Below are 24,633 nucleotides of genomic sequence, written 5' to 3'. Positions count from 1 at the left end.
TTCGACAGCTTACGCAGCTCCTGTGTCTTACGTTTCGCATCAGCTTTCTGTTGTTTGCAAAACTGCCTCATTCTCATGGCTACATAATTGTGCAGCACAGAAGCCATAACTTCTTCTTTATGGTCGGAACAGGAGAACTGAAACTTGTACTTGTCAAGCATGCTGTCTATGGTTAATTCGTAGGCATTTCTGAGAGCCGCGTGCTTCTGAAATTCCATCTCAGTAGCATGGAGCAGTTGAAAGAGACTTCGCTTTGGGTGCAAAAGACCGCCCCTGGTTTTACAGAGAACAAGGCTGCTTTCAGGCTGATGATGAAGGGCACTTTCTTCCAATAACCCTTGGTATAGCTCGACGTCACAGGTTCAAGCGTTCTTCATCTTTCGGAGCAGAAAAGAGAGGCAGTTTCTCGGTACAGCTTTTGTAACCCGTTGTGCAGCGTGGAACGAAGCACTTTTTCCCCATCGCACTCACATACGCATGTCTGTCAAGAACGCAACGTACAAACGACTCATGGAAGAGAAGCGCCCGTACGTGCTGTGACAAGTGCCAGCGGCGCTACCGATGGCCCCAATAGCCCTCACGCCATCTGTCGGCGAGCGGCCAAAGCATGCACGAGTGGCGCGACACGGTCGCTCCACGTACAGCGACCGCCGTTCCGACACCTAGCTTATTCTTCCAGCGTGGTCTGAGGTGAATGCCGGGAGAATTACAGCGGACAGTTTATCGCCTGCTGGCAAAATGCACGCTGCCAGTAATGCTCGCTTTTTCTTTTCATGCTATATTTGGTAAGGAACGAAACAGCGCAACTAAAACGATCGGACCAAGAAAAAGGGCAGAGGTTTAAAAAAAGAAAAAAAAAAGGTAGGTTACAACTTGAAACGACGGCAGGTGTTCGGAAGGAGGTAAAGACAGAACAGTCGATGACAAGCGCGAACCTCTACAGTGCACAGCTGCCACAGGGCTGTGACAATGACGCATTGTGGCGACCCGCGCGAAGCGCCTGGCAGCCGCACAGCGAGAAGGCGGCGCGAACTTGATTACTTTTGTATTTTGTAAATAGTGTACAAAGCTCTCCCCTGTCCTTTCTCGCTGTCGCTCCCCTCTACACTTCTCCTCACTATCCTCTCCCTTTCCCTTTCGTTTCCGACGGCTGCAGCTCGGGTGCTTAAGATATTAGATAGCAATTGCCGCGGCCGGCAACACTCTTTTGCTTCACTTTTATTTTTTTTAAACCACTATCACCACCACCACCACCATATTTCAGGAGAAAGTTCTAGGCATGGGGGTCCGCAGGAATGTCAAAAAAAAAAAGCGCTACTACACAAGAATATGAAAAATCCCACTCAGAGAAGGGTTGTAGCAGCACAACATGATACAAGATAAGTCATTAGGAAAAAAAAAAAACTTTCTAATGACTAATGAATCCTTACAAAACGACTCAATACACAAAAAAGGAGGATCCTTACACAACGACTCAAAACACAACAGAAAAAGACGCAAGGCTAACAACAAACATACACACACGTCACCAGAAACGAACTGCAGTCAGTGGCAAGTACAATGTGCTATTTTGAGACAAAATGTAATTCTTCACTGCGCGTGAGCGCGCGCAGAAGAGAAATGCGTGGCAATGCAATAGAAGGCATGGCACTACATTACAAAAATACTTAAAAACAAACAAACAAAAAAACAAAGAAAGAAACACTAAATACGTGGCAATGCATGTGACATTAAAAAAAAAGAAGAAAGAAATGCTTGCTATGCTTTCTGACGCCCGTTCTGTCAGTCTCTGCCATCAACATGTCTTGGATAATTATTTGGTACTCTAGGGGTGTAAGCATGATAGCCGGCCTACTATTTCGTTGATGCCGCTTGAGAATGCGTTAAATTTGTGAATCAGGTACTATTCACAGCTCTCGCGCTCATAATGCGCTTTGAACCCCGATTGAATTATAATAGCTTTAAAGTTATCGAATGGATGCCCAAGGTTGTTTATGTGTTTTGAAAGTGGGAGATTTGGCTGCGTCCGCACATGTGATCTGTGATTGTTAATGCGAATTCTGAATGAGAAGGATGACGCTGTGCTTTTGGCGCTAGTCAAGGGCGTCCGCAGAATTTTTTGCAGGGGGGGGCCCATTGGTTGTTGGCGCCGGAGGGGGGGGGGTATATTCGTAGCGAAAAGGCACTATTTGCAGAGTAAATTTATTTATTTATATATAAATAAAAAATAAGTAAAATACACACATGAAAGAAAATTACAAGCAGCAAATTAAAGCGCGGATTGTAGAGATACATTGGAGTTTATCAACAAAGAAACAATTTAAGTTAACAAAAATGCAAAAAGATACCATCAATACTCGAAGTGCTCAGTCTTACTGCATACGGGTTCTCGACTCACCCGAATTGATGACCAGCACACAGCGCAATATGTTCACAAACACGCAACTACAGTCACTCAGTCAGTCTTCCTTGAACAGCAACTGTAGGCGCCTCGGATTTTTCTGGGCGAATTGCGTAGTTACACGGGTGATAAATTCATTTCTGTGCTTCATTACACGCTCTCAGTGCACAGTCATCATATATATTGATTGGAAAAATGGTTGAACGAGTACGTTGAAAACAAAAGATGACTATATATACAACGAAAACTTATTTACAAGATAAATGCACGCTCGCAGCTTCATACACCTCGCTCCATCTTGCTCGCGCATCCGCACAGTCGAGCAACCGCACACACACTGCTCGCCGCTCGTCGTTTTCTCGTCCGCTGTCTTGGTTGTTCTCACCTTCGTTGACAACCCGCCACTAAAAACACCGAAGCACAAACACAGAGGCGTGCACACGTGCAAGGGCTTACTTGCCACAATATCCACGAATGCGCACTTTTGGGGTGTAAGGAACGCCGCGCGACTTCCGAGGGGAAGGGACACCCGCAACTAATTCGGCCGGAAAATTTGTTTTTGTGCTTTTATGGGGTTCAGAGCCCCAAAACGACTCAGGCTATGAGGGACGGAGTAGTACAGAGTTTCGGATAATGTCGACCACCTGGGTCTCTTTACCATGCACTGACACGCACAGTACGTGGGCGCTGTTGTGATTTGAGGCCCAGCCAGAGGTGACTAGGCGAGCCAGGCAGGCGCCATCGGGCTGCGTTGACCAAAGGCGCTGGTTTTCGGAGAAGACGCAAGGAACGCTGGTGTGGGGGCGCCTCTGGAGACTGCGTCGCCGTGAACAAAAGCAGCTAATCCCCTTTGCCGAAGGTTCTGAAAGCGGCGCTTCTACCGCACCGAGCTCTCCCGTGGATCGGAGGAGACAGCGCGCGGCGGCGGCGCCAACTCGTCGCCCGCTTGCCCCTGAGCAGCCCGACAAAGCGGGGGTGGACACGGCTGATTTGTCCTTCCCCCCTCAAGAATTCATCGGTGGCCGGCGTACGAACGTATCCTGATTATAGCGAGCGACCTGTGCCCTGTGCACTGTCTGCCTCCGTGTCGCTATCTCTCTAGAGATCAAAGAAACAGACACCCATCTCAAGACGGCTCGAAACACATGCTCGCCGGTGCCGCTGCATGTCTGCAACAGGTCGTCCTTCAGCAGAGCTGGCGGTGGCGTGGTTTGAAAACGGCGGAACGACGCGCGCCCGGACGCGGCATTTCGCAGATGTGACCAAGCGTCGAAGCGGGGCTGCTTTTACCCTTTTGGCTGAGCGCACCACCGCCCCTGGCGTGCGGCCATCACTCACGGTTCGAGTGCATGGGCGTCCGGAGGGGGGGGCAAGGGGGGGCGGCTGCACCCCCCTGGAAAATCACTCACTCGAACCGTGAGTGATGGCCGCACGTCAGGGGCGGCGGTGCGCTCAGCCAAGAGTAAAAGCGGCCCTGCTTCCACGCTTTGGGTCACATCTGCAAAGTGCCGCGTCCGGGGACGCGTCGTTGCAGACATACAGCGGCACCGGCGAGCATGTGTTTGGAGCCGTCTTGAGATGTGTGCCTGTTTCTTTGATCTCTAGAGAGATAGCGACACGGAGGCAGACAGTGCACACCCCGGCCACCAATGAATTCTTCAGGAGGGAGGGACAAATCAGCCGTGTCCATCCCCGCTTTGTCGGACTGCTCAGGGGCAAGCGGGCGATGAGTTGGCGCCGCCGCCGCTCGCTGTCTCCTCCGATCCACGGGAGAGCGCAGTTCGGTACAAGCGCCGCTTTCAGAATTTTCGGCAAAGGGGATTAGCTGCTTTTGTTCACGGCGACGCAGTCTCCAGAGGCGCCCCCACACCAGCGTTCCTTGCGTCTTCTCCGGAAACCAGCGCCTTTGGTCAAGGCAGCCCGATGGCGCCTGCCTGGCTCGCCTGTCACCTCTGGCTGGGCCTCAAATCCCAACAGCGCCCATGTACTGTGCGATGTCAGTGCATGGTAAAGAGACCGTCCGTCCCTCATAGCCTGAGTCGTTTTGGGGCTCTGAACCTCATAAAAACACACAAAACAAATTTTCCGACCGGAGTGGCGAGTGTCCCTTCCCCTCGGAAGTCGCGCGGCGTTCCTTGCGTGTGCGCGCCTCTTTGTTTGTGCTTCGGTGTTTTTAGTGGCCGGTTGTCAACGAAGCTGAGAACAACCAAGACAGCGGACGAGAAAACGACGAGCGGCGAGTAGTGTGTGTGCAAATACTCGACTGTGCGGTTGCGCGAGCAAGATGGAGCGAGGTGTATGAAGCTGCGAGCGTGCATTTATCTTGTAAATAAGTTTTCGCTGCATACATAGTCATTTTTTGTTTTCAACGTACGCATTCAACCGTTTTTCCAACCAATGTGTATATATTTTTAACACTACCAACCCCGAGGAACTCCATAGCCAGCTTTGTCTCGCGCGGTCCCGAATGATGGATATTCGACGCTTCTTCAAGCGTCAGCGGTTGTCTGACGAAGCATTATCCAAATGCGCCCCTGCAGATTCTGGTGTGACATGTGACAACGGTGTAGCATTTGAACAGAGTGATGCAAGCTTTTATCACCGGACAGTAGCTGATGTCGTCGACTCCATGGAAGGGACTCTGTCAACAGTGAGTTCAGGTGATGCAGCAGGCCGAGATGATTCCATTTCTCCTTTCTTGGGATTCAAGTCCGGATTTGACCAGAGCGATGCAACCTTTCATCACCGGACAGTAGCCGGCGTCGTCGTCTCCATGGAAGGAACTCCACCAGCGAGCTCCGGTCACGCAGTAAGCCGAAACGATTCCCTTTCTCCTTGCTTGGGATCGAAGTCCGGAGACAACATCAAGAAAACAAATAACTTGCCTCAAGAATATGACTTAGGAGAGTTTCTAGGCAAAGCTAAACTCACTGGCATACCGGACTTTTTGAAGTTACGTCTTCTTACTAAGCCATGGTCGCCAAATGTCACATATGATTTTAAGAAGGATGTAACACCTGGAAAGAGGCCTTTTCGACATCAGTGGCTGGGAGATTACGCCCCCTGGCTTGCGTACTCAGCGACAGCGAAAGGCGCCTTTTGTCGTTTTTGCGTCATTTTTCCTCCGCGTGTTCACCGGGTACTCAAGGTAGTTTTATCGTGCGCGCTTTCAGTAACTACAGAAAAATGCACGAGGCGTGCAGGGATCACGCAAAATCCCAATGGCACCAGGAGGCAATGACGGCCTCACAGAACTTTATGGATGTGATGAAAGGCAAGCAGCTACCCGTTGTACAGCAGCTGAACAGAGCACTGCACGCGCAAGTTGAAAGGAACCGTGAGAAACTATTTCCAATAGTTTCCACCATTGTCTTTTGCGCGACCCATGACTTGCCGATTCGCGGCAAGCAGTCCGATAGTGGAGTCTTCAATGATCTGCTTGACTTTCGTGTAGAAGCTGGAGATACTCTACTTCAGGAGCACTTCGCTTCTTCTGCTGGCAATGCCAAGTACACTTCTGTCCGCGTCCAGAACGAGATCATCACAATCTGTGGCGACATCCTGAGAGAGCAGATAGTTACCGAAACTAACAAAGCGTTTGCTTTTTCCGTTCTTGCTGACGAAACTGCAGATATTTCAGGAAAAGAGCAGATGTCTATAGGCGTTCGCTTTATTGACAAGGCGGAAGTCGAAGTGTGCGTTCGAGAGCAGTTTTTGGGATTTGTAGAGCTGGAGCAATTAAACTCCGCTTGCACCGCCGCGGCAATCTTGAAGCTTTTGACGAATGTCGGACTGATTCTTTCGAACCTCGTTGGACAGGGGTACGATGGATGCTCTACAATGGCTGGAAAAGAAGCTGGAGTGAACAAAATTATACAAAAACAGTTCCCGAAGGCACTATTTTTCCACTGTGCAAGTCACAAACTAAATCTCGTCATCAACGATTTGAACGACGTCTCTGAAATTCGAAACACAATTGGGATAATCAAACAAACCATAAACTTCTTCCGCGAGAGCGTGCTCCGGAGAAAATTGGTGCCCAACATTCCGATGCTGTGTGAGACAAGATGGTCTGCAAAGTACAAGTCTATTAGGATCTTCTCTCAGCATTACGTGGCCATAGTCGAAGCACTCGAGCAGCTCGCGTCCACGGAATCATGCTCGAACGCTGCAACTAGACAACGAGCTCACATCCTCTACTGCGCAACAACAAGCTCATCTTTCATCGTCTGCTTGCATATTGTAGCGAAGTACAGCGCTCGGCTCGAACCAGCTACGAACATTCTGCAAGGTGTATCCATGGACTTCCATTCTGTGCATGGCCACATCACTGAGCTACAACGTATTTTTCGCGGCCACCGGACAAACGCTGTAGAGGAGTTCTCTAACATCATGAATGCAGCAAGGGAGGCAGCCAATCACTTAAATGTGGTGATATCTGTACCAAGACAAGTCTCTCGTCAGGCCCACCGAGACAACTACGGGATTCAGTCGCCAGAGGAATACTACCGTGTGGCAATATATGTGCCGTACTTGGACTCCCTCACTGCTTCTTTAGCTCGGCGCTTTTCTGAAAGCAATGAGAGGAGCTTCAAACTTCTCCAGCTGCATCCATCAAAAATGAAGCACTTGAGCCGTGTTGAGTTCGCTGTTCTCGCCGAAGAACTCCAGTGCTTTTACGGCATCGACAACTTCAAGGAAGAGGCCATCTCTTGGTACGAGATGTGGTGCAACAAAACTGGGGACCCATCAGAAATAACTTACTGCGAGCTTCTACATCAGGCCAAGACATTCTTCCCTGGTGTTGCAAAAGCCATTGAGGCGGCTCTGGTTTTGCCAGTTACTACCTGTACGGTCGAACGCTCCTTCAGTACAATGAGGAGAGTGAAAACGTGGCTACGCTCAACGATGACAAACGACAGACTGGACGGCCTTTGTATGATGAGTGTGCACCGAGAGCGTGTAATGAAGCACAGAAATGAATTTATCACCAGTGTCATCACGCAATTCGCCCAGAAAAATCCGAGGCGTCTACAGTTTCTGTTCAAGGAAGACTGACTGAGTGACTGTCGTTGCGTGTTTGTGAACATATTGTGCTGTGTGCTGGTCATCAATCCGGGTGTGTCGAGAACCCGTATGCAGCAACACTGAGCACTCTTCTCCACGAAGTGATAGTATCTTTTTGCATTTTTATTAATTTTAATTGTTTCTTCGTTGATAAACTCCAATGTATCTCTCCTAGCCTCGCTTTAATTTGCTGTTTGTAATTTTTCTTTCATGTGTGTATTTTACTTATTTATTTTATTTGTATATAAATAAATAAATTTACTCCGCAAATAGTGCCTTTTTGCTACGAACATACCCCCCCCCCCTCCGGCGCCAACAACCAATGGGGCCCCCCCCTGCCAAAAATTCTGCGGACGCCCTTGTTCGAGTGAGTGATTTTCCAGGGGGGTGCAGCCGCCCCCCCTTGCCCCCCCCTCCGGACGCCCATGGCGCTAGTACTTGCACTTCCAGAGCAGTCACACCCGACATTGTAAAACCTCGATCGCTTACAGTCAGTCCCTACGTTTCCGGCGGATTTGCTCTAAAGATGACGACTTTGAATCAAACTGCGAGCAACTTCGGGCAGACCTAGCACGACAGAAACACCCATTGTCAGTTATCGACGATTCAATCAAGAACGAGTAGACACACACAGCGCTAACTTCCAACAACTTTATTAGAAACCAAAGCACAAGAATTTATACATGCATTTGTACCGTATCATCTCAAAGCATGCGCAAAATCACTGTGAGCGTAGGTAATCTACTTTTTTTGAATGTCTGACAGAAGGAGTGCTTACACAGGCACTTCCTAACCTGCCTATCTTTTCTGCTTCGATAATTTCACGAGCGCGTGATTACTTTTTCCAACTAAAAAACATTTGTCAAGTAACGGTTTGCACTTTACACATGCGTTGCAATGTTTCACGAGTTCTCCATCGTTTTCATTCTTATTACATTGCGATTATGCTCACGGAGGCGGTCATTCAGGCAGCGACCGGTTTGACCGACGTACTGTCGTCCACATGAGAGCGGTATCTGGTACACCACGCCTACCTTGCATTCTACAAACGGTTTTTGATGTGTTTTTTTTTGTGCATTCTTTGGCCAAAGGACGAACAACTTTGTTTACCTTGCATAGGCTGTTTAACTTTTGAGGGGCAGAGAAAACAACTGACACATCTATCCGATTTGCAATGCGCTTAAGATTGTGACAGATGGGGATAACTGCTATTTTTTTTCTTCTGTCTTTCTGAGGGCACATGCGCACAAGGATGCAGCTCAGTGTTCATTTTCCTTAGTAAACGTTCCGCTACTGAAATCTGAAGGTGACCAGGACAGCCATCGTGCGATAGCCTACTGCACTGTTGTTGCAAACTTGCATACATCAAATGCGGACAGGATTTTCGGAGGGCATTTTCAAGGCACAGATTCGCTATCGCTCTTTTAACCAGTTTAGAGTGGGCAGATTTGAAGGGCAAATGGCACAGATTCGCTATCGCTCTTTTAACCAGTTTAGAGTGGGCAGATTTGAAGGGCAATACCAAGCCTCTCCTGCATCGGCTTTTTCGGCATGGTGTGCAACCTACAGCTCTCGGTTTATATTGTCTGTCGAATGGACAACATGGTTTTGCAGATTTTTTGGTCTTCTATATGTTACTTGGGGGTCCGTTGTGAAAATTTTTGAAAGCCGGTCACTGTTCTATGGTATTAGTGTTTTTTTAGGATTTTGTTAATATTCGGTAGATTATTTGTGAAGGTTATTAGTATGAGATTACAGCGCTGTGATGTTGGCTGAGATTCCTTAATGACATGACTAATATTAGTTGCTTCTGCCTTTTTAATGGCATCGTTGATTATAGAAGACGGGTAATGTTGTTTGTTTAGAGTGTCCCGCATGCGATTAGCATTTTCGTGAAAATCTTCCGATCGTGAGCAAATTCGTTTGAATCTGATGGCCTGTGAGTATGGGATTGAAGTTTTGCAGTGGCGTGGGTGGCAGCTGTTGAAATGAAGATACTGTTGTCTGTCTGTGGGTTTTTATAGACACTAGTGATTAATGTGCTTCCTTCTACTCGAACCAGAACATCCAGGAAGTTAATTTCATTGGTTGAGTAGGTGTGTGTGAAAGATCTATTGGGATGGATTTTGTTGAATGAGGCGATAAAATGGATGAGTTCGTCCTCGGTTCCTGTCCAAACTATGAATATGTCATCCAGAAAGCGTTTGTAAAAAGCTGGTTTCGTTGGATATGAGGAGAGAAAGTCTGATTCAGTTTTGTTCATAAATATGTTGGCGTGCTCACCTTGTGGTCCCGCGAATGCCACATAATTTTTCTTTTTTTTTTAATTTTACTATGTAAGCTTACATTTTTTTACATTCCTTCCGATACTTTCACCTATTTCACTTTTTTTTTCCTTCCGTGGTTTCTTCCCTGCTCTTTTCGTTGTCTTCTTTTTTCTCTGGTCTGCTCTCTCTGTTGGAGCTAGGGTCAGTTTTTTTTTTCTTGCCCTCGCGGCCAGGAGAAGGAACAAGTTCTCGCATTTTTCTACGAAAGTCGCTGCACGGCCACGCACCTGTCGAGCACCTCCGAGCTGGACACGCCTGTCAACAAGCAAGCCTGTGGTGCTTAACAAAGCAGAGGCCGCATCTGGACGTTGTATTTTCTTACTGAGTACCTGTTCCTCACATTTTTTTTTCGTGTGGGTCGCACTACCTTCAATAATTTTTTATGTGTATTTTCCTGCTATGTGCTTTGTTTCCCACTAAAATCACTCCTGAAGAAGATCGGTCTTCCGATCGAAACGTCGAGTCGAATAAATATGTTTCCTTTAACGTAAGCAGTCAAGTACTTTATGATTTCGCAACCTATATATATTGGCCCAAGAAAGATAAAGTGTGCTGGAGGAGACAGCTAGAACAGCTTAGTAATATCGAATACTGTTAACGGGAGACGCGGGTCTTGAAATGATCAAAAAATGCGAAAGTTTCAATTCGCAGAATTTCTTTGGAGGAGAAATTCTAGAGGCCCGTGTACTGTGCGATGTCAGTGCACGTTAAAGAACCCCAGGTGGTCGGAATTTCCGGAGCCCTTCACTACGGCGTCTCTCGTTGCCTTAGTCGCTTTGGGACGTTAAACCCCATAAACCAAACCACCAAACCAAACCAAACCAAAAATGGCATTTTCGAGATCAATGCACTCTTAAAGTTACTGCTTTAAAGTTTTCAAGGTGTAAATTCTACCTCCAGATACTAAAATATCAATATATTTCGCGCCTACGAAGCCCGGAAAAGGCGATCTCGGAGCGAAACGCGGCAGGACTTCGGGCCCATCGCTTCCCGCTACCGCGTCCCTTATGTCCGCCATCTTGGTTTTGGCGATTTTCTCAGCTTCGTGTTTTTTTTGCCAACATTCCCTACGGAAGTTTTTTTGCTTTTATGGTGCAATTTCAATTAATCTCGAACCGTTGAATTCAGAAAAAAAACTAAACTGGGGAGCTATGCTGTTATTGCTTGGCTAAGTCGGACATGCCAGCTTTTGTGGACCAGAATGTTACCTAACCCTATACTTCATAATTCTGGTGCTCTGGCAGAATTTCACCTTTTTGATATGTTGATGAAATGGCCACAACGCCATTTCAATCGAAACCAGAAAATGTAGAAAGTGTCTTAACGACCCGTAAGAATTAAGGCTTCCGTTATTTTCCTTTAATATGGGGACTAATTGAGATATACTGAAACTAAATATTTTTGAACACAGGAAGGAGAAACACATATACACGTCTAATTTAATTGCGATATCTTTAATAATAAAAATGTTAATTTCAAAACCCGCGTCTCCCGTTAAGCTGCCGTGAAAAAGCAAGTAGTTTTCTGATCGTATTGTGGGAAATTTGATTTCTCCCATGTTTATGTGCAACACCGTTATTATTTATTATCGAACGTGCCGTTTTACATGGCCTTTGCAACCACGTTAGCCTTCGCGTAAATGAGCCTGCGTAATTCAAACGCTTTGCATGCTGTCATACCTTTGCAAAGAGCACTTGGAGAAAGGAAATAAACCGAGGATGTTGGACGCTTTATTTCACAGTGGGCAGTTATGAACGAAAACGGCAATTAAAAATGCTGATAAATCGTCACATGGCGAACTCAACAAAATATTTTAGCGGAAGCGCATACAAACGTACAAAAACATGTTCAGTCAAGCATAAAAGCAGCATTATAAACATTATAAGCAACATTATAAAAAATCTGTCCAAGCGTCCACGTGCGATATATCGAACGAAATTGCGATATATTAATCTCCTCTTTGCTGTGCTTGTAATTAAGGTTCACGTCGACCGCCTGCCAGCGGAGCCCCAAATAAGGATAGCCTTTTGCCCGAGCGGCCGCCGCTGTTGTAACGCGCTACGAAACACAAACCATCTCTCTTGTCGCGTCGTATCTCTTGCCGTTGTCTTCGGTTCACATTGTGCCTTGGCATGACAGCAAAAGAACACGATTCGGCAGAAACAAACCGCGCCTGCCAACTAGCCCGCCTGAAGCTGTGCCTCTCTCCTCCGATTTTTTAGTCATTAGTGCCGGAACGTTCTGTCGGCGCTCGTCTTATCGCCACAACACGCATTACAATCATTTCCGAAACTGCTACAGGCGGCTCACAGTACTCATCTTCACTCATCTTCTGAATTGTACGGTGTTAGCAGTAAAAGGTGCCCCTTATATAATATTGGTGAATGGGTAGTAAGCGAAATTCTCGAATTAAATTTTGGCTCGGTGCATGCACTTTACATGGCAGTCACCATATGACTGCATGCTTTTAGTCGAAAAACATGATTACTGTACTAACAGTCACCGAATTGCTAGCGATAGCTTCGTAATGTTGCGTTGTAGTTGCTTTTGGAACTGTAACACAGTCGAAAAACAGCGACGTCATAATGCTTAATTTAAACGTTAATCTAACGTTTGCAATGCGATTTGATAATTCGTAACGTTAGCATTACTAAGAACTGATGTGATATAGGATGATCACCGGAGCCACGCGTCATATATGTTGATCACTTCCCGGCGGCGCGAAACAAGGATCTCGCTTCTTTTCACGAGCCGCAACCGCTATAGCGGCGCGCTACAAGTATGCTCGTCTCGCTAGATCCGCCGTTTCTTCAGTTTTCTTTAGTAAACGTCCCATCATGGCACGATAGTTAACGAGATTCGGCAGAAGCCAGCACAGGAACCGAGGTAGTTAATTTTAACAGAGGTAACAGAGGTGCAGAAGCAGACGCCGCGCGTGCACTTCTTTACACTCCTCCACTCCTCTTTCTGCCAGCGCTATCTGGTGGCGCCATCATGAGGACATTGGTGAAGATGCAAAACATTTCATTATTCACTTGTATTATAGTTTACAAATAAGTTTTTAAATATCAATTTGCGATGCCAGCTGGCTTTAAAACTTCATTCCGAAACGTTTCTCTTACTAGACGTTGTCTGGTCTGGTTGTCTAGCCTATGATACAACTTAAAAAAACAACAGTTGCTAACATTGGGCCGCGGTCCGTGGCATCTTGTATTACTCCGCTGGTCAATGGCAACTGTGAACGAAATCAGCTTTTTAATGTTTGACTATATCAAACAATCCACAAACAGAATTCTAGAGCTCGTAATTTTTTTCTGTTCATGAACTTCTTGGTTACATAAGAAACATTTAAGCAGCGGACTACTTTTCCGTCATGGAGGGATTCTATGCGCGGAGGCTGAATATGGGCGGAGCTTCACTGCATACTTAAGTTGTATCCCACAATCCACCCGGTTCTCTTTACTTTATTTTGCGTAGCTTGGACGATACGCAGGCGGCGTGCTTACCACGTGTAGTCTGCGATGTCTGGTAAAAAAAGTAATACGAAGCCTTTTAGGAAGCCTTTGGCTGTAAAAACAAAAGCTAATCGAATCCGCAAAGGGCAAAGTAGTATTTCCAACCCAAGTCAACGAAGATTTCGTGATGAAGCGAAGGGCAAGGCGTTCGGCTTTGGATCCGTGGTGTCCAAAGGTCTGTATGATGGCTTCGCTTTCATTCGATATGTCATGTCATTTGCTCGTGTGATGCCATTTTGCGCTGCATGCATCTTCTGATGCGATCAGGGACCGTTATGATTAAAAGCAATTGGCTGCCTCGGTAGGTGGCATCTCATTGCTGCTGTCATCGCGCGACAGCAGCAATTTGCATTGCATTCATGGTGCTGTCGTGTGAAAGCGAATGCACCGTGTGAACGAATGGCTGCCTTTTCCGGTTGTTATCGACCAAATGTAGCATAGCTTCAAGGCACATTTCGTAATGTTGCGTGAACGTATTCTCGTGCAATTAACCTGTGGCCGCATTAGTGCGTAGATGTGACGTGTAGAGTTAGTAGGTTTAGAATAGCGGGCCCCAGTGCTTGAGGCCCCAAGTTTGGGATGTTGTAATGCGCAAAACCTAAGACACACCTTGCGTCTTGGGTTCGCGCTAGGGCAATCTCTATTTTCGAAATCGCGTGCTTCCAAAAGCCGCTTTTTAAGGCAACATGGCGGCGACCGCCGAAGCACCCTTTCATCAGCGCGCGAGGTTCGAACTAGAGCCTACGTGTAAGCTGCAGGCGCCCTAGTTCGGACAGGTTTCTGGCTTAAACGAGAGTATCGAATTACCGTTAATACGTTGCTTTTTTTTATGACATTCTGTTTCTTGTTATAATTATTGGCTGCCTTCACGTACAAATTTACTGTCACAGACTCGCACATTTGTTTAATTGCGTCGTTAGTGATTTGTTGAGTCGTAGTGTCATCGAAGGGGTGCCGTAACTTTCTGCATAAATTGCTTGCTCTGGCTGAATTTCTTGCACTAGATTTCTTAACCAGGATGTCATGGGAACGGATCTGCCATGTTTGTTGTGCTTCCACCCTGGTCTGCTTTGTTATCCTACTGAGGGGGTATTGTATAGCCACCCCGGGGTGGAGGGGCGCCCCCAAACCTGTTTCCATTCATCTAAGGCTTCAGGAAGAAGGCCAGGCACCTCCAAACCTATTTCCATTCACTACAGAAGTGGACTTGCCTTTCTGGGGTGCATTAACCTGGTTTACAAGAATGTCACTATGGGATGCATTCATGTAGACAGGATTATTGGCTGGACCTTCCAGTAATTGGTTCATTCTAAGGACAAGGAAGGCAGGGTGAGCCCCTGTCCCATCTTTGTCCTTTACTGTGTCATCTTTATGTGCACTAAAAAGAACTCTGTTGGCTGGAGGGCCTCATTTCTTGACTTGTATCCCACTGTATACAGTTTCATGCTGTTTACATTGTTTAGCACCTACTTTTTTGTATTGTCATTCCTGGGGGTGGGGGGCTGAGCAGCCCTAGTAATGCTCACCAGAGATTCCCACTGAATTCAGTTTTTGCATCATTTTTTTTAGGCCTTTATGGTGTGGTGAGACCTTTTTACACCCTGCTGACAGGACTTGTTTTTGTTTTTAGATTTTAGAAAATATATTACACTTGGCTATATGCAACTTCAGAAATGCTTCTTTCACCTTCGTAGTCGCGTCTAGTGGAGAGGTGCGAGTTTTCAGATGCATATTTGCATTTGCATTTTTCTCGGAACAGCATTTTTGGAAATCCATCTACCTTTTTCTCAGCAACTATTGCACTTAAGCAGACAAAATTTTCCAGAGATTTTAATGAATACCTTTTACATGATCAGTACCAGAATCAAAAGCCAAAATCTGTTATTAGTTTAGGAACTAAAAAAAAAATTCATGGTTTGCTGTTTTATTGCACCAGAAAAGAAAAAGTAATAAATCTGTTTTTCATTCCATGCGCATACTTTTGGTAATAGTTGTGTAAGACAACAGATTCTTCTGTCATGGAAAATTTCTACACACTGCATTCAGATTTCACGAAAAGGTGCATTAGTAGAAAAAATAAAAATGTGACCACATTTCAATCACCTTTTTAGTACTAATGCAAGCTGCATCAATTTAGAAGATCGCTAGCTGATTTCACTGCCATAGCTTTTATTACAACTGCTATACAGCCAACTTTCAAAAGCCATTTTCAAAGTCTCGCCCAAACTTAAGGCAGATCTTGCTGTAGACAAATTCAGGATTTAATTACTAAAGGTTTTAAGTACCCCAGTTGCTGTAGCATTGCTATGCAAGCAGAGCTCCTTGGCATCAGATGAGGTATCAGATTGTCAGGTGTTAGAACCTCAAGCAGGTGGAAGCTAGCATAGACGACGTTTTCCATTAACATCTTGCGCATGTGCCAAGCCTCCTCATCCTTCATTTTGACCCGTCGCGGTGGCTCAGTGGTTACGGCACTCGGCTGCTGAATTCGGCGGCTGAATTTCGATTGAGGCGAAATTTTACAGGCCCATGTACTGTGCAATGTCAGTGCATGTTAAAGAACCCCAGGTGGTTGAAATTTCCGGAGCCTTTCACTGTGGCGTCCTGCATAGCCTGAGTTGCTTTGGGATGTTAAACCCTAATAAACCAGTCATCCACCATCTTTTCAGACTATGGCAGGCGAAAATGGGGGAGGCGTGGCTGGTAGGGCGAGTGGTAGGGTGAATCCCACTGACTCCATTTAGGATTAAAAAATAGTCCGCACTCAGCTAAAATTATAGCCAGAGGGCCTTACTGCAGAGCGCCGTATACCTTTGACCATGATTCCCAATGCTAGCACTTCATTTTATAGACCTTTGCATCGAGCGATGAGTTATCGAAACGCCGCCTCTCTGGACTGTTGGCAACCTGTTCCACTGCCTCCTCCGCCGTGCTAGCGCGAGGTGCTCACGACAGTCCAGTGAACAATATTGCAGAGCCTATGGAGCCCTTATTGCAAAGGTCGTTGCAAAGGTGTATGGGACTGACTATAATCCTTTTGTGTCAGTGGGATTTACACACTGGGAGTGGAATAGAAGTTAACCTCCTTTTGGTGGTGCTGAAATGCTACCATCTATGAACACAAAAAGTTCAAAACTCAGTTTCCTTTAGCTGGTGAGCCTTCTTAACTGTGTTATCTGGGGTGACAATTTCTACAAAAATGCCGCATTTATAAATAACAGAGGTTTTGTTATAAATATGACAGAAGCCAACAGCCACAGAAACCAAGGGGCACAGGGGATTTTTTTTTTTTAAAGTTATTTATTTTGTGGTGTTGATCAATTTAGAATATTACTGAATATGTTATCGTTTAAAGATAACTGATTAGAAAAGCAGAAGAAAAAACAACCACCTGCCGCCGGTGGGATCCGAACCCACGACCTCCGAATTACGCGTCCGGTGCTCTACCTCTGAGCTACGGCGACGGCTGTCAATTCTGCTTTCGGGGGTATTTATGTTTACAAGTAACCTAACCTTGAGAGTGTTCATCAGCGCCACCCACGTTCATAAGCGGCGGACGTAGAACGTCCTGAGTTACCGCAGGTGTGACGTAGAACGTCATCGAACGGAGAGGGTGGAAGCTGCGTGAGAACCCTCTTATGCTTCCTAAGGCGTCAAGGCTGCCAGAATCAAGGCCCCCGCTAAGCAATTAAGCAAACAAGGGAAGGGGATGAGGGGCTCGTTATAAATATGACAGAAGCCAACAGCCACAGAAACCAAGGGGCACAGGAGATTTTTTTTTTTTTTTAAAGTTATTTATTTTGTGGTGTTGATCAATTTAGAATATTACTGAATATGTTATCGTTTAAAGATAACTGATTAGAAAAGCAGAAGAAAAAACAACCACCTGCCGCCGGTGGGATCCGAACCCACGACCTCCGAATTACGCGTCCGGTGCTCTACCTCTGAGCTACGGCGACGGCTGTCAATTCTTCTGCTTTCGGGGGTATTTATGTTTACAAGTAACCTAACCTTGAGAGTGTTCATCAGCGCCACCCACGTTCATAAGCGGCGGACGTAGAACGTCCTGAGTTACCGCAGGTGTGACGTAGAACGTCATCGAACGGAGAGGGTGGAAGCTGCGTTAGAACCCTCTTATGCTTCCTAAGGCGTCAAGGCTGTTTCTGTTAACACTGATCAGTGTTAATCTTTGTGGAACACTGGCACAATACATAGTGTACTTGTTCTGTGACGTGATGGCGCCAACTACGTGGGGATAGTTACATTGCTGCTTTCAAGCTTTGTTAGCAGCGGACAGTTAACTAAAAGGGAGAGTACGGCGTAACCAAGAAGAATAAATGCTGAATGCTCATTCTCATGAGCATTTAACTTGGCTCATGATAATTCACATGGCCCAATAACCACATGTCTTTGCATTCAAGGACATTGTCACCTTTAAAATTTTTCGGGGTTGGCTTTCAGTTAAGACCATCCTAGATTTGAATAAATACAGTAACATGCTTGGCCTCTGAGATGGGAACAGATCCCACTTAGTTTTGTGTGTGTGGGCACTCCTTTCATGACCTTGCATGGCATTAAGATGGAACTGTCTTGCTGATTGTATATGTGGTGTCAGATGATCAATGATCAGTTGTGCTATATGTACAAATTAGGGTATGACTGTATATCTCCTCAGCAATGAACTTGTTTGTGATGACTCTTTCCAGGTAGGGGAACACTCACAGTAGAGCAGCTGCAGCAGCACAATGGTCACATGAATGAAGTGGAAGAAGATGCACTGGACCAACTCAGTGTTGCAGGCACTGAAACCAACCGCACTGCTGACACGGACTGGACATTTGCATCTGTTATGACCATGAACAAGCAAGTTTCTTTTGTGCATATTCTTTGCTCTCCCAAGTGGTCACATTTCCATGGGCATAATTTATTGACTTTGCCTTATTATTCTCACTTTATTTATTGAGTGTTTGCTTAGTGGGCGTCTTGAGCTTGCATAGTGGGTCTTGGAAGAGGTGAGGCCAGTCAGCCTTCTGTGTGACCATTGTGTGCATGCTCAATACCCCAGTGATGTTTGATGGAAACAGTCCTGTTGCTTTCGTTCTCCACTGCTACCACGTTAGTATGCAGGAACCCATGAAAAACAATAGCAAATTCGCTGTATATTCACATGCAGTTGACAAGGACCCTCTCGTGAGTGATGGAATAGTTAGCAGTATGAGCCAACTTGGTAGGAAAAGCTGGAGCATTGTCCACAGGGAAACAGATGTATGCAATGCATAGTCAGTGCTATCAAAAAGGTAAACAGTCCCGTTAATCTGAGTTGCTTCATAGACTTCCTCGCAATTGAGCAGGCTGATTGACTTGAGAGGGTATCCAGGATGGAGCAGTCACACCTTACAAACAACCCTTAGCGAACAGGGTGCTGCTGTGCTACCTGTGTGCATAACACCGGCCGTGAAACACCACGAGCATTTTTGACAAGCTATATTGTGTTTGCAGGGGTGGGACAGCTGCACGAATTTGAAACAAACAGGATTTTCTGCACCTTGCTGTGTTAACAACTTAAAATTGGCCAAGTGGTCTTTCTGCTCTTGTAGAAATAGGCCAATACAGTATGGTATGGGAATGGCTTTGATTCTCACAAAGGTTTGCGAAAATTTGATATTTCGAATAGGTTTTGCTCGGTTTGCTCTGCACATTTTTAATTTGAACTATATGAAACCACTGCATATTCAGAAATTACGCCACATCAGTTCACTTATTTTTCACTTGTGGAGTGACTGCTAGCACATGGCAGAAGTTCTTGCACAGCAGCCATCAAGAGACTGTGCATCTGGCGCGGCCAATGCACAGTCGCTGTTCAGAAAGCAAGGTGCAGCACCAAGTGGCTTATCATCAGGCCATTTGATCAGTATTAACGAATGCGTCAGCGAAGAATGTGAACCAGTGTTATCTTCTTCAACCCATAAGAGACTCGGCGCGCATGGGAACTGGTCTTGGGTGAATAGGGGAACAGGGAAAGCTGCGGCCAGTCTGTCTGCTTTCGCCCTACAGACTTTTTGTCTGTTAGAATCTAGAATGTGTGTTTTATGCCACGAGGGAAAGAAAGGAGGTGACAAAACAAAAGCATTGGAGCCAATCCATGCAAATAAAATTAACTGCGTGTGCTGTACCTCGCGGTATAGTTCTGTTTTCGCACCTTGTGTTTGTGACAGCATTTTGGCCCATCGTGCTGCTTTCTGCAGCGTATCAGATATGCGAGGGTTACGCGATTGTTTTGGGTGGAATTCCACAATCGGCACTCTGCCTCTGGGCATTGTGAAGCGGTGTAGAAGGGGCAGTGTTGCACGCATTGCATCCAAAGCTACTTATCCTTGTTTCTAGTACCATCGTGTTGCTTTCCGCAAGCAGTGCGCTGCACTGTGCAGTTCAGATAGCAGCCTGTGATGCCACTCCGCCCGTGAGAACGTATGTGGCCACTTAGACCCTACAGTGCTTCACTATTCAGTAGTTAACAACAGGTTATAATGCTTCATTACAACATGCTGTAAGCTGCTGCTTTCTTTTTTTTTCATGTCAGCAATGAGTTGGTGTCATATAAGGCTTTCTCACTGAACCTACTAATGTTATAAACCAACCAACCTATTCTGCAAATTGTTTTTTGAAGATATTAGTTTGCAAAACAAAGTTTATTGCTTCTACTATATACTCAGATTCCCCTCTCCCTTTAAATTTTTTTATGCTGGTAACTAGGCCTTGTGGGTGTAAGTTATGACAGTAATGAGTGAAGTAAAATTTGTGTGCGATAAATTCGTTTCTTTTCATGGCTGTGTTTTGTGAAGAGTTTAATGTGAGAGCATTACTGAGCTCATCGTGTGAAAACCCTGCAGTTATCAGAAACCCATGGCCCAAACGTGGCATGCAACGTCATCACCCCTCCTGGAGCAGTGAGCCACCGGCGTCCCCATCGCTACAAACCTCATAACCAGATTGAGGTGTTCACTTACACAGGGAGCCAGTTATGCACCTTTCCTTTCCTCAAAATCAATGGAGTAAACCTTCGCTGGTTTTGAGAAAAGGAAAAGCGCATAATTTTGGATGCCACCGCCTACTTGCAGTGCGACTAAGAAGGTGTCTACTGACCCAGTGAGCCACTTACACTTGCTCTCGCATTTAAACCCCATAATAATTGCTTAGGTGCCCCCATAATATTTTAGTTCAAGCTACCTTTATTTACGCATCCAAAATTGTTCAGTAATATTCAGTTCGATTCACAACCAATAATAAGATATTCACACACCCCAAGAGTCTCAGTGCCTCTGACGCATAACTCGGCTTCACTCTTGCTCTTTCAGCATGCCTCCTCTTTCTATCCGCGTAGCCGTCATTGCCCTAGGAAACGGACTTTTTTCTTGCCTAGTTTCACAACTTGAAGCATGTGGAGTGCAGTGTTGGCCAGAATCGTACGAGGTACCGAGTGGTGCAGAATATTGGCTATGTTCATGGCACAGTACTCTGCATGATCGCGGGCTTCAGCAACCGTTTACTGATGCCACTTTTTTTAATTTTCAGATATAGTGACACACTGTGCCATTTTTTTTGTGTGTGTGTGGCGTGAAAAACATTAGTGGCAGACACTTAGTTTTGGTGGCATGTTTTCTTCTCGACAATGATATGGAAGACACTGCTGTGCATGAATCACCATGTGGTATTTGCCTGCGACTGCTAAATGTATCGAATTTTTCTGTCGTGCTGTTTCGGTTTCGGTTTCAACAGCCGAACGATGGCTGTGACATCGGGGAGAGGTTATATGTCACGTGAGGCATGGAAAAACTGCGATATAATCGCTGCTTCAGCGTTTTAATTCACAACAGTGCTGAAGCCAGCCTTCCTCAAGAGCCAGAATGACAACGAATGTAAAAGCAGCGATTATATTAGTTTTTCATGCCTCACGTGACCTATAGTTGCTCTGAAGAGCTGCTGCAAAACTATCTTGGCCGTGCCACCCCTGCATTTGGCCTTTGTGTCTCTGCTGGGTTGTGCTCAGTGACCCCATTAATGCTGTCATATTTCAAGAACCAGCAGAGCAGTTATTGGCAACTTTCTTTTTGAGCCACTATCTTGAAAGAGCTCTTGTGTCAGTTTCTGCATACATGCGTGATGCTGCATATTCAGGGCTGGCTGCCACTTGTGCGAAGCTGCACGTTCGGCTGGTACAAGCGCACCACAAGTGTGTGCCATCATAAAAACTGATGGTGGAGTAAAGTGTGGTTATAGGGTATAAAGAACTGCATACATACAGAATGGTAGTGGACAAAAATAGTGCAAACTGAAAACATCGCTAATCTCCAGGAGGCGGGCACTGTGTCTCCTGTCGTGCAGTCCTGTTGTGCAATGCGTTCTGTAGTGGGTACAACTCGAGAACTAAATGACAGATACCGCTCGAAGAGGCCCTCCAGCCAATGGTGTCGACAGTTTCCTGGTATCTGGTTAATCCAGTTAAGCCATGGTTAATCTCCTTTCATCTGCCAGCCCCTTGTGATGTCACACTAGTAGGTTCAAGGGAATTAACCATGATGTCATGAGAATCGGCCAATGCCATTGGCTGGAGGGCCGCCTCCTTTGAGAAAAGTTTTCCACTTCGTTCTTGAGCTGTGACACTGACAACTTAGCGGAAGCATCTAAGCGGGCATATTTGAAAGAGGGGCTGAATGTGATAGCAGTTGTGATGCGTGTATTTGTGCTGCACTTGAGCGACCGGTGGCCGACGGCCAACATGCTCGGGGTTCTACTGTACTCGCAAAGACAGCATCTATACGTTTTCCGCTTTAGTATATGACCATAAAAATCATTTCAGCGTCCCTTATACCCTTTGGGCCCTGGTAGCATCTTATGACTGAAAACAGATGTTCCGCGTGTGTCTCAATAACAGGTGAAAATAGTGTTAATTTTTACTAGGATAGTTCTTCCAGGATCTCTGTTCCTGTCAGCATCACTGCATTTCACTGGGGTGGTAGGTGGTTTGCAAAAAATACACCAGTCATGTGGCTTCTGTGACTGGACGCAATTTTTTTTGTAAGCAATGTTTTTGCCTCTGGGCAGAAAAAGGGGTATGTAATGATGGTTGAAAGAAAAGGAAGGAACATTGCCCTATTCTGCCTCCCATACTCACTGAACCCCAGCTGACTAGCGGCAAATGGAACCAACCGAAAAAAAAATTGGCACGGGGCTGCTCCGCTGCGGCACTACTGCGTGCTTAGAAAGCCTCCATACACGGAGGGGCTTTTTTTTTTGTTTCAACCCGGTGTTGTAGTGAAGTTGGCGAGACGTTTTCCTCCTGCCTGCAAGCAGTATGGTGGATTGTGCGCAAATTTCTTCTATACTGGCATCAATGCCTTGGTGTACAGTTAAATGAAATGTTTGGGCAAGTGTGGGTGTGTTGAAAAGTAATCGGAGCCAGCAACATAGTGTCAGTATATCTGCCTGTGGAATAAAGATAGTTCTTGTGAGCTAATTTTCTAACTTGTTAACTGTCCTTGTATTATAGTCTTCCTTTCTTTGGCTCACACTCATCTCTGTTTTTAAATTTCAGACTTGTGAATCAATGGGACCCAACATCTCCATTGCACAAAGAAATGTTAGCAATGTACAATGCAACCACTGAAGTCATCAAGGCCAGTGGTGGTCAGCAAACTGATACTGAGTACTTTGCTGTACTGATGACAACACTGGAAGCTGTTGATACTGATGTTTCAAGGACATCAGCGGCTGTCCTGCTCGCAATTTTTGCCAACAGGTGTGAGGATAGACTTCCAAGATTTGATTTTTAGTGCATGGCGATGTCTTTTTTTTTTTTTTTGTATGGATCATACATCTCTCCTTCAAATAGGGTGCCTGCTGCAGTGCTCAGAAAGAAGTTCTCATGGATCACAACCTTGTGCATCAACTTCATGAAAATGTATCAGCATCCTCTGCATATCATGCTGATTCGAAGTGTATGTACATGAATACTTATTGCATGTTTATTTTAGATGTTTTTAGTTTATTTTACATTCTGCTGCTTTTGAGCTTCACCTGGCAGGAGATGGTGGTGAGCAGATGTAATTTATATGCCATTCGCCAGTAATAGCACTGATGTGAGCGTAGTCAATGCAGCAGTAGGAGTGCATCATGTCACTTGAGCCATATTTTGTAACTAAGTCTCTCCATTTTGTACTGATTTGCTAGCACCACAGTTTTTTTTCTTCCCAAGCATGCTAGCTGTTGGACTATTTCATTGCATGTACCAGGCCCAGTGCTGTCACTTATTACATTGAGCATGCTACTATAGCCATGCCTCATTTGGTCACCTATGTTTGCTGAAGTTTTTTGTATTTATATTATAGAGTTCTAGCTTTGAAAATTATGTTCAGCTGATGTCAGTTGTCTGTCAGTGGTGCTCCAGCTGCTCCATTTGCTCCATTTTGATACATTTACATTTTGCTGCACCAGTCTGCTCCAAAAGTGACAAATTGATCAATATTGCTCCTTAGCTGCTCCAAAAAGAAGACACGGTCGCGGGAAAGCTACTATATTTAGAGCCATTCAGGATTTCGGTTGACAACCTACTAAAATGTTATCGCAGTTGGCAACCTAGGGCGTTGGTGGGCTGCCTTGTGGTAGAATTTAGCAGCCAGTTTTTATGGAGGAAGGAAAGAACTCGGGAGAGGCTGTTACTTCACATTTTTTGAAGCCGGCTCCCGTAGGGGAAAAAACTGAGCAGAGAGCGTCCGGTGAAGCCTAGTCATAAAGACCATCGCCGCCCCCATTGAAGCGCGTGATTTCAGACCTTCATGTAGTAAAGGTGTTGCGGGAGTTGACCTTGATGTAACGAACTGGCTACGCCCTCTCTCTGTTAGTGCTGAGCCACTCAAAATTTGTTAGAACCACGCGAAAGTTCCGTGACGATAAAGCACGAACTGACATGAGAGGAACGCCGATCGCATCGAGCCGCTGCAGTTGGCGCAACGCGCCGTGCTCCAGTGCCGTTGGCGCATCTCCGGCTCTTTCTCTTTAGGAACGTCATACCACGTGGCGTTACAACTGTTCATGCTCAAAAGCAGCAAAAAATGATAGGGCATAGCAAGAAAGAAAAGACACGAGCAGTGCGCGGCCATCACTGCCGCGTGGTTGTAAAGAAAAATGTAAAGAAAAATCTCAGACTTTAAAAAAATTTCGTTATGACCACGTTTAACTGTAGAACCAACATGAAAAAAGAATGATTCTAGTAAACGTGTCCTCTGGACTTTTAGTCAAGCACACTTGGTTGAACTTGCGTGCAAGG

The 24,633-nt window shown here is 45.7% G+C and overlaps 1 protein-coding gene across 3 annotated transcripts in view; it reads left to right on the top strand.

Annotated features, from left to right (window-relative positions):
• The first annotated feature begins 13,239 nt into the window (after positions 1-13,239).
• LOC149349666 (RRP12-like protein) overlaps positions 13,240-24,633 on the top strand; it is a 46,332-nt gene continuing 34,938 nt past the window's right edge. For all 3 annotated transcript variants that reach the window (XM_089578706.1, XM_089578705.1, XM_089578707.1), the window contains exons 1-4: positions 13,240-13,485; positions 18,017-18,173; positions 22,903-23,106; positions 23,200-23,305. In XM_089578706.1, the coding sequence (XP_089434832.1) occupies positions 13,317-13,485; positions 18,017-18,173; positions 22,903-23,106; positions 23,200-23,305 (636 nt within the window). In that variant the 5' untranslated portion in view covers positions 13,240-13,316. The remainder of the gene's footprint in view (positions 13,486-18,016; positions 18,174-22,902; positions 23,107-23,199; positions 23,306-24,633) is intronic.

The sequence above is a fragment of the Amblyomma mixtum genome, chromosome 3 (assembly GCF_055824585.1).
Source record: "Amblyomma mixtum isolate Tamu chromosome 3, ASM5582458v1, whole genome shotgun sequence".
Classification (NCBI taxonomy): Eukaryota; Metazoa; Arthropoda; class Arachnida; order Ixodida; family Ixodidae; genus Amblyomma; species Amblyomma mixtum.
This window is presented reverse-complemented; position numbering and strand designations above follow the sequence as displayed.